The sequence below is a fragment of the Mus pahari genome, chromosome X (assembly GCF_900095145.1).
Source record: "Mus pahari chromosome X, PAHARI_EIJ_v1.1, whole genome shotgun sequence".
Taxonomy (NCBI): Eukaryota; Metazoa; Chordata; class Mammalia; order Rodentia; family Muridae; genus Mus; species Mus pahari.
In genome coordinates, this window is record NC_034613.1 from 118,474,157 (window position 1) to 118,485,395 (window position 11,239).

General features: G+C 37.0%; 1 protein-coding gene across 2 annotated transcripts in view; it reads left to right on the plus strand.

The window, feature by feature from the left end:
- Positions 1 to 9,271, plus strand: part of Rnf128 (ring finger protein 128) — a 108,672-nt gene extending 99,401 nt beyond the window's left edge. For both annotated transcript variants that reach the window (XM_021188274.2, XM_021188273.1), the window contains exons 5-7: positions 364 to 460; positions 1,254 to 1,422; positions 7,875 to 9,271. In XM_021188274.2, coding sequence (XP_021043933.1) covers positions 364 to 460; positions 1,254 to 1,422; positions 7,875 to 8,008 — 400 coding nt within the window. In that variant the 3' untranslated portion in view covers positions 8,009 to 9,271. The remainder of the gene's footprint in view (positions 1 to 363; positions 461 to 1,253; positions 1,423 to 7,874) is intronic.
- Positions 9,272 to 11,239: the final 1,968 nt, after the last annotated feature.

The window sequence follows — 11,239 nt, forward strand, 5'->3', positions numbered from 1 at the left end:
ATTAGTCCTCTATCAGATTTAGGATTGGTAAAAATCCTTTCCCAATCTGTTGGTGGCCTTTTTGTCTTGTTGACAGTGTCTTTTGCCTTACAGAAGGCATTAGCCATTTTCAAGTTATGAATATCAAAGATAGATTTTTGAGGCTAGAGTAATGGGGGCATATTTCAGAGCTCTACATTATGAAATCTCCAAAATCTATTCTCGTGGCTCCTTTATTAATGGCATGTTTAAAGGGGGAAAAAAGATATCAGTGCAGAGACTAAGTATAATCTGTGTGTGTGTGTGTGTGTGTGTGTGTGTGTGTCAAAGTGCTGTTGCTGTTTCACATCTTATAACTAAATTATCTCTTTTCTCCTTCATTAGTCATATTTTCCATAAGACATGTGTGGACCCGTGGCTTTTGGAACACAGGACTTGCCCCATGTGCAAGTGTGACATTCTCAAAGCTCTAGGAATTGAGGTAAACGTTGCTATATCCTTTCTGTGAACGAACTTCAGCAGTATGATATTTAATATGCCTGGGTATTCATGAAAATAACTTCTCTCTCTGGGTAGATAATGTGCAAATCACAGTTTACCCCTAAAACTAGTCATATTTCTTTCATAGACACAGGAAAATTCCTCCATCTTGAACATATATATTTTCCTTCTTCTCAAATGTACTTATTATTTGGATCATAATTAGGACTGATAGCTATATACAACTACCAAGGTGTTATCTACTTTTCTGTTTTAACATTGTCATTATTACAATTAGCCAGTTTGTCATTAATCATCATGTTAGTTTGAGAAAGCATAATAAAATTATAATTTTGTATTTGGTAAATGAAAAAACTTATCTTCAAGATACAATAAATATCAACCCATTAAAATCTTTTTAACTTAACAGAAATGTGCAGATGAAAGCAATTCTTGGTTCTCTTTTGTGACAGAGTAGCATATATTAATGTATACTAAGTGCCTACTTTGTACCAGGCATTATATTTTGAGGTAAAGGAATCAGCCAAATGAATATATATATATATATATATATATATATATATATATATATATCCCATTGGTAGAGCCAATTTCTATGCAAGCTACTGTGACTAAGGCCAGCAAGAGATTTTTTTGTGATCATGAAAATGGATTAGAGGTTTATGAGGCTAAAAAATATTTCTGTAAGTTATCACCAATGAAAACATCATAATTATATGTCAATGTAATGCATGTACTCCAAACAACTTATTTTGTTCAAATGCTTCCCAAAGGTGGATGTTGAAGATGGATCAGTGTCTTTACAAGTTCCTGTTTCTAATGAAGCATCTAATACGGCCTCTCCCCATGAAGAGGACAATCGCAGTGAGACTGCATCATCTGGATATGCTTCAGTACAAGGAGCAGATGAGCCACCTCTGGAGGAACATGCGCAATCAGCAAGTAAGGACAGTACCTTTGAAGGGCAGTGGGCTCATCACAAGTAATCAGTCCACCGTGGACCACACATCTGCCCACACATCTTGCTTTTTAGTAGTTGTTTCATTTATTTCTTATTCCATTTTAAGTTTTTTTCTATTTAAAATGGCACAATAAAAGATGCACTCCTGCCATAAAGTATATGCATATTCAAAAAGGACATGCATATTCAAGTATTCCTAAAATAGATGACATGCAGACGGAATTGGGATTATTCCCAAAAGGAGAGTTTTGTTGGAAAATGCCCTGGGCCATTTAAATGCTGGCTAATTGACTCCTTACTGAGGCAAAAGAGCAACTTTAAACTTTAGAAGCCATTGTTTATCTCTGATAAATCAGAATATAGAATAAATGACTCCAGAAGTAATAAAAGAATTCGATTTACAAAAACTAGATTTCTGTCTTATCTTCTCAGAAATCCATTTTTCAGATAGAAAACTAGGTTGAACAATGGTATATGCTGCCACCTGTTGACATTTCCAGGACATGAATCAATTGTTAGACACTCAGGTTGAATATATTATTTGGAATTCATGTGAAATTATTATTACAGTTTAATGATTTTACATGAATGGGGCTATTTGGAGGTTATTTATTACTTCTAAAAATATCAAATCTCCATATAATTTTTCCTTTCTCTAACTTCATCTCTCAATGTTTTTTTTCTCCATTGCTAAGTATTTATTTTGCCATGATAAGTGAAAACATATGTCCGCACAAAACCTAGTACATGAGTGTTGCCAACAGTGTTGTTCCCAATAGCGCCAAAGTGGAGAGGATTTGTCTGTTAACTAACAAGTAAAGAAACAAAATGTAGCGTATGTGTATAATAGAAGGTGCTGGGCATGGTGATACATAGCTTTAATCCCAGCACTCAGGCAGAAGTAAGCCGGTCTCTGAGTTCAAGGCCAGCCTGCTGTACATTGTAAGTTTCAGGACAGCCAGGGCTACACAGTGAGAATTCCCATCTCAAAACAGAAACAGCAACAACAAAAGAGGAATGATGTAGAAAATATGGCAACTCATGCTTGTAATCAGAGCACTTGGGAGGCAGAGGTAGAAGGAATGCCACAAGTATAAGGCTAGCTTGGCTTATATAGGAAAACTTGTGTCAACAAATAAGGGAAAAAACCAGCAAGATGCCTCAAGGGGTAAGATGCTTGTCCCCCAACTCTGACAACCTAAATTTAATCCCAGGATCTGATTTGTAGAAGGAGAGAACTGACTCTCTTCAGTTCTTCTTTGACTTACACACACACACACACACACACACACACACACACACACACATACATGTGCCCACGCATGCATGCACATGTGCACACAATGCATGTGCAAATACACACCATCAATAAACTTTTTTATTGATCAATACTACACAGGCATGAGTCTTAGAAACACTCTACTAAGCTTCCAGACACAAAGGGTTACATATTGTGTGCTATAGGATTCTATTGTTGCATGTTTCCTTTTATTTTTTGAGACAGGGTCTCATAGAAACCAGATTGGCCTTGAAGTTGGTATGTAGCTGAGGACAACCTTCACCTCCAAAGTGCTAAGATTACAAACCAACACCACTGTGCCTCACTTACCATTTTATTTATATGAAGAATCCAGGCTAGCTACTCCTGGATATATAGTAAATATATATCCTTCTACCTCTGCCTCCCAAGTGCTCTGATTACAAGCATGAGTTGCCATATTTTCTACATCATTCCTCTTTTGTTGTTGCTGTTTCTGTTTTGAGATGGGAATTCTCACTGTGTAGCCCTGGCTGTCCTGAAACTTACAATGTACAGCAGGCTGGCCTTGAACTCAGAGACCGGCTTACTTCTGCCTGAGTGCTGGGATTAAAGCTATGTATCACCATGCCCAGCACCTTCTATTATACATATATGCTACATTTTGTTTATTTACTATTATAGGCAGGTAGCAGATTCATGGTTGCTACAATCCGAGGATAAGGATGGGAAATGGCAGCCAGTAAGTAAGGGATTTCTTTTGGGAAAGACAGAAATGTCTGGCAGCTCTGTGTTTTTCTAAAATTAGGTGGAGGCCTTTGAGATGGCTCAGTGGTTAAGAGCACTCCTTGCTCTTGCACTAATTTTGAGTCTGTTGTTTAGCACCCACATGATGGTTCATAAGCATCTGCAACTCTAGTTCCAAGGCATCACATGGCTCTAGCTTCTTCTAACCTCTGAGGGAACCATGATGCATATACATACATATAGGCAAAACACTCATATATGCATATACATACATATAGGCAAAACACTCATATACAGGAATTAAATAATTCTAATTTTTTTAAAAAATTAGGTAGTGGTGATAGTTGAAAAATTTAGTGGTTACAACAAAACCCTTTGAACTATGTATTTTCTGTTTGTTTGCATTGTTGGCCACAGAAACTAGAGCTTCTTACATGCCCCAACTTGACTATACTCCTAGCTGAGTTATACCATTAAAGATTACATTTTTATGGGATGTGCACTACATTTCAGCTTAAGCCAATACCAAAAATCATACCTGCCTACCTTCAACAATTCCAGGGAGCTGAGAATCTGCTTCTTTGAATGTGTGTGCAGTTTTAGTCTTTTTGAGACAGGGTCTCATGTAGCCCACACTGGCCTTGAATTCCTGATCCTCTTGCCTGGGAGCTCTGTGTTTTTCTTGGCTTGAAGGTTTTCCCTTGGTCCTTACTTTCTAGTAGCCCAATGTTAGTGTAAAAGTGGAGGGAACAAAGTACTACAATAGCTTTTGAACATTTCAGCTTCCCATGTCATAAACCTTTGCCCTCTATGGCTTTATCAGTACCGTAGATAATCATTTCTGAAGATGTCACAAGGCACACAGCTATGTCAAAGCTGACCTTGCATTCCTTGCAACCTAGTCTCCAGACACTTCCTTGAGCACACTCATAGGAATCTTAATTATCTGTAGATTGTTCTACCTGTAATACCGAGTCATTGTTTCTTTGTCTTGATGGTCTTGTGTTCCTATAATCATATGGTAATAGAATCCTGTGAAGATAGAAGATAATTTAATTTGTGCTAGTTTTTATATAAGAAAATTCCATCCCACTTGATTGTGTTCAGTTTTTAGGAGGGTGGGGAAGCAGAAAAGACTCTACAGATGATTTAAATAACAAATGAAATAATGATCCACGCCCTGCCGGCATCCTTACCTGGAGGAATGGCAGTGATACCCACCTTGAGGCCTTAAGGGTTCTCCTTCCCTAGATTCTTCACTCCTTCTTTCCCATTGGTTCAGTATATTATCTTCCCTTAATTTCTAATCTTCCATATATAGCTACAGTGTGAGCTCCCTGCATATCTTTGTGCTCTTTCTCAGTCTGACACCCGCTCTGCATTCAAAGACTTGCCTCTCCTCTGCCTCTTGGAGAAACCTTTATTTCACGTGAACATCCATAACCACAAATGTCTATTAATGCATTTAGGAAACTTAAATTAACAGCTTTTAGTTCCTCTAGAGCATCTTATGTTAACCTGTTTTCTATTCAGCACATCTTGCTGCCTGAGAAATGTAAACTTGTCTTAAAAAAAAATGACCATTTAGATTATAATTCAGTCTGGTTTGTGTATTTTGCTGGTTTGGCAATTGTCACTGATAATTACAATGAAAGTGGATATTTATAATTTTGCAAGTGCATATTTATTTCATCTATATAACACATTGAGATCAATTCTGTTAGTATACTAGTCTTCAAAGTTAACTACATGCCTAATTTCCTGGAGGATTTGTTGACTCAGTGGGTTTTGAGTGAAGCCTGAAAATTTGTATCTCTCACCAATTTTCTGGTGCAGAAGCACACTGAGAGCACATCCAATAAGACCCCTGGTTGTCAACCTGGCTTTATGTCAGAATCACATGGAGAGATTTAAAAAAAAATATATCATGGCATACAGGCTGGGGATGGGTACCCAAGGGGGCCCCCAACCCACTCAGAGGAGAAGGAGAGGGTGGAGGGTGGAGGGATTGTGGGAAGGATACCCGGAAGGGGAGCAGTGAGTAGTAAACAAGTAAAAGATAAATTCAATTAAAATTTTTAAAAGCATGGCATATAAAAAGCACTTTAGAGCAATTAAATCAGAATTCATGATGGACAGTGACTAATTAATTACAGGTGGTTTTTATTTTAATTTTGAAATAGCTTCAGGTTGACTAAGAAAATTAAATGTCAATAATTATACTGAGACTACCCATCTACCTTGCCTAGCCTCTGTCAATGTGAACATCTTATATATGGAACCTAGGGAATGACTTGATGAAAGATTGACTAGAGACCTTGTTCAGCTTTAGCAGATGGCCCATGAATGTCCCTTTTCTTTCTCAAGATGCCACATTACTTTTCTGTTATTTTATAAAAAATGTTCCTTTACTTAGCCTTGTCTGCTGCTTCATGGTAATTAAATCACTGTCCGTTTCTGGTTAGAATGCCAGCGAAGCGGATGCTGTGTCCCATCAGCAGTGCATATTATAAGGCACACAATGTTCTCATTACAGATGATTTTAACTTTGTTCACTTGGTTAAGCGTTTTGTCTGCCAAATTTTTCCCTTTAAAGTTACTATTTTCCATTAGTAATTATTGAATATCTTTTTGATAGGTGCTTAGAAACTATGCACGTATCCTGTTTCTTGTGGTTCCTTTCTTGACCAGCTTTGACGATAATTGATACTTCCTGTTCTAATTATTCATCAAATAGTGATTTGCTAAATCTGTCATTCTTCCCACACATACTAATTTTCAAATGTAAGGAGGGGCCATCCCTTTTTCCGTTTTATTGGGTTATTTATAGTAGAGTGAGATCACAGAACTTCTTTCATTTTTTGTTAATTTCATGATTTGTCCATTGCTCATAAAGGCCCCAATTCTGTCTTCAGAATCTTGGTTAGGTTGGGATTTTTATTCTTTTGACTTCCTTACTTTCTGTTACCATAACATGATTTTTCCCCTTTAAGGGACCAGGCAGTAAATATTTAGGGATTAAAGGCCACATATGCTTCTGTTATCATATATGTATTCTTTTTGTGTGCCTCTTTAGGGAGGGGTTGGTTTTGAAAACTCTTTTAAAATGTGAAAAAGCAGTCTTTTAAATTATTTATTTATATCCCAAATGTTGTCCCCTCTTGCAGAGTTTTTCAACCCACCCCATCCCCTTTTCCTTTGAGAGGGTGCCCCCCAGGGTATGTCCCCACCTTGGCATATCAAGTCTCTCTACAGGATTAAGGGCATCCTCTCCCACTGAAGCCAGATAAATCAGTCCTCTACTGGATATGTGCCTGGGCTGTGGAGCATCCAGTGTGCGTATACTCACTCTTAATTGTGGCTTTGGCCCAGTGAAATGTAGTTTGCTGACACTTAGGCCAGAATCTAGGTTAATCTTATATACTCTCTGTCCCAGAATCTGCCATTTCTTCAATAGTTCTTTGATTAGAGATTGTTATATCAAAAGCAAGATATAGGCACTAGGCATACTTACTTATTGCCACAGGGTGGTTATTACAGACAGTTCTTTCAAAGAACAAGGGTAGGTGATGCATGTCTACTCAGAAAGCCCCTCCTCCCTTCCTTTCTTTGTCCCTCTCCCTCTTATCTGGAAGACACTGAGTTTCTACTGCTGGATGTATGTCATTACAGCTGCACACCACTGGGCTCCTTTGAAACTATCTTCCCGGCCTTACTTGGAATTCCTTTTAGTGACAATAAAGGGAGAAAGGCTTTCCTTATCCGAAATATATTTTCTTGACCTTTCAATTCTAGCAGAAACGTAAAATACTTTAGCAACTACTGTACAATCCACTTTCTTTTAGCCATATGGCTTGCAGTTACTTAGGTGGTGTTATGTTCATCCCCAACCTTTCTTCTTCTAGGATAATTATGTATTCTATTTACTATACAGTTAGGTTCAAATAGCCCAAGTGATAGTAATGTCCAACCAGGCTTAAGACCTGCTAATTTTAGAAAAGAAAAAATGCAAAAGATGTAACTTTTGCCCTTAGTGAGTTTATAATTTAGGTAAAAGTAAGCACAGACACATAAATAAAAAACAGGAATCATAAATCAATAATGTCAAAGTGCCTTAGGGGAAACAATATAAATTATGATTTTCTTTTTTTTATTTTTAGAGATAGGATCTCATATTGTAGCCTAGTCCAACCTGACATGTACTGTGTACCTCAGGCTAGCCTGGAAGGCAGAAGAATTCTTGTGCCTTACCCACTGAGTGCTGTGAATACAGGAGGGCATCCCACACTTGGATTTTAAAAAAAAAAAGTCACAAAGGGTAATCATCAGAATATGATGACATTGAATACGGAAGCCTTCTTGGAAATGAGTGCAGACTTCTGCCTTGAAAGGAAAGAAAGGTACTAACATCTTCACTTCTGTGTCCAGATGAAAATCTACAGCTGGTGAACCATGAAGCAAATTCTGTGACCGTGGATGTTGTTCCCCATGTTGACAACCCAACCTTTGAAGAAGATGAAACTCCTGATCAAGAGGCAGCTGTTCGAGAGATTAAATCTTAAAAATCTGTGTCAATAGAAAACTTGAACCGTTAGTAACAACAGGACTGCCAATCAGGGCCTAGTTTACCATGAATGAACTGGGTAAATGTAAAACAAAAATGATAGTGAAAGTGTGGAGGTGACTTATATTATACTGTAGTTAAATGGCTTAACATATGTACCCCAGTACCGTTTTCCACAAACTCACTATAACGTTTTTCATAGGCAAGTTTCCTCTTGGTGATAGTGATAGCAACATTTTTAAACATTCAGAACCGTCTACAAATAGTCAGGTTTTTCATTTACAACAACTTTGTTATAAAAAATATGTTGCTTTAAAAATGTGGAGTAGCTGTAATCACTTTGTTTTATGATAGTATCATAATTAAACAATACTACTACTTTAGCTTGGGCTCTGTGTGTTGGGGTTTGTCTCCAGGTGCTTATATTGATCTGGAATTTGTTAAAAAAAAAAAAAAGCAATGCGAACTTAGGCATTAAGTTGATAGTACAAGATTAAAGCAAAATACTCATTTTAACCTTTTCATTTTAAAATTAAGCTGTGTATGTATTTCATGTGAGTGTTGAGCATAGTTTGTCAGAAAAATATGAACTGAATTGGTTGATCAGTATATTAGTGACACCACACAAGATTATAGACATAAAGAGTTTCTTACAAAAATATTGTAAACTATTTCTCAAGCTTGACATTTTCAAAAGCACAGGGTAGAAACTACCATCAGATTTGAAAATAGTAATAGCTGAAATAAATCGTAGAAAATTGGTAACTGGTTACAGTGCAGAATTCATCTACAGAGAATATTCTGTAAAATTTGTCCGTGGAAAATAGTTTCCAAACAATGTTGACTTTGAAAACTGAGTTTACATTTGGCCTTGTGGTCTCTAATTACATGAAATTTAAATTCTGTCCATCTATCTATAATTTTGTGAATGCATTTGTTGGTGTTTGAAAAAGAATCAAGGGAAGGGGGGATTCCAGGTGCCTTAATATAAAGTTTGAAGCTTCAACCACCAAAGTTAAATAGAGCTATTGAAGAGATGCACTTTATTTCTACTTTGTGTGGCTTGTGTTTTGTTCCCAGTGCAAATTCCCACAGGATTTAGACAAAAATAGAACAGACGTGTATTTTTGTTTGCTAAATATATAATGGATGAAACCATTGCACTCTTGTACACTGATTTGAAAATGCTGTAAATATGCCCCGATTTGTACTGATTCTCTTTAAATATAAAATGTAAATAAAATATTCCAATAAAAGATTGCATCCAGTGTTCAATTTAGCTCTCACGTGCTAGCTATCTTTTGTACCTACCACACTGACTGTTGAGAGGGCAGAATGGTTGGATGTAAGTGGTCATTGATATATTTGATCAATATAAACTGAACCTCCAATGTGATCTTTGCATATGACCTTACACGGAAAGGGAAGGACTGCCATTCTGATCTCACTGAACAGACTGTGAACTAGTTTTATGTGTCACACAAACTGGATAATAAAGCCAATCAGTAATAAAATGCATGGTTAAAAGTTCTTTATGCCTAACCAGGCAGTCCACGTGTGGGGAAGAGAGGATGGAGTGGGGCTATAAGGGGAATAAAAAAAAAAATAAGAGTTAAAAAAGTTCTGGATGGCAACCTATATTCATACCATTCATGACAGGAGGATTGATTTAATGTTTTAAAGCTTTCTTCCAGTTTTCTCTTTTGACAGTATGATTGGTGGGATATTGTTCATGAATCAGAGCATACCTTTCTCTTGTGTTAAATATGTTAAGAATATACAGATACTTGGATCACCTCAGGACCATGACAATCAAAATCAGTGTAAACACATTGCATGTGATAACATGCATGCAATGTGAGTATTCCCTGTATTTTCAAAGAGTTTAAGTTCATGGGGCTTATTTTTAGAGAGGTATTTTTTTTGCATCTAAGAATTTAGATCTTAACAAAATAAAATATAAAACAAAATCATACTGAACTTGGACAAGCCAATCTGACAGAAAAATAAAAGCCCCGGGAACAAGCACAGTTTTCAGAGATCCACTTGTTCACACATTCAGGAGTCTCATTACAGTACCAAACTGAAAGCTATAGTATATGTACAGAGGACACAGTGCAGACCCATGTAGGCCCTGCGCATGCTGTTTCAGTGAGAGAGGTATTTTTAACTTAGAAGAAATAAACTATTTGTGTACATGTCTGAGTATATGAATATGTGCAGTGAAGGGTGGCATATATAGTGGCCAGAAAAGGCTGTTAGACCTCCCAGAGGTGGAGCTCCAAGTGTTTGGGGAATGTATGCTCAGCTTGCTAACATAGGTGCCGGGATTTGAACTCAGGTCCTTATTCCATTATCCTAAAGCATCCCCTCATACCAACTGATAGTCAATTCCTATTCCCATTTCCAGCCCACACATGCATTCACCAGTCTGCCTGTTGTCTCTATAGGCTTGTCTATTTTAGATATATCATACAAACAGAATTGTTCAATAAAGATTTTGTGATCGGATTCCCTTTACAATAATATTTTCAAGGTTCACTCATAGTATATAATTTTAGTAATTCATGCCTATTCATTGTTGAGCAATATTCTGCCGTACAAATACCTGACATTTGTTTATCCTTTCATTAGTTACTGAATTCTTAGGGTAGTTTACCCCTTTGGCCATTATGGATAGTACTACCACACACATTCATATGCACATCATTCTCTTGATGCATATTTTGGAGTCTCCTGGTATATATAAAGGAGAGGGATTCCATGCCACTTGTGGATTTTATTACTTCCTGCTACTACTATTTTATATACTTCAGCTTAAGCATCAGACTTTATATAATGCTCTAACATGACAGTGACAACATAGGCTGCTTCTTTTATCAGTGACAGTAGATAATATTTGTATGGTAAGTTATAAACATGTAAATGGGGTGTATGAGTTCACATTTAGTATAATTTGGGTTTCATATTTTAAAAAATCTACATTTACCTCACAATGTAATAAAAACAGACACAACTGAGATGTTAGAAACATGTCTTCTCCCTTCCATATATAGAGAGATTGTTTATTTGTGAAATATTTTGTAGCTGCATATGTAGCAGAAGATGGCCTAATCAGCCATCATTGGGAAGAGAGGCCCCTTGGTCTTGTAAACTTTATATGACTCAGCACAGGGGAAGGCCAGGGCCAAGTAGTGGGAGTGGGTGGGTAGGGGAGCAGGGGTGGGGG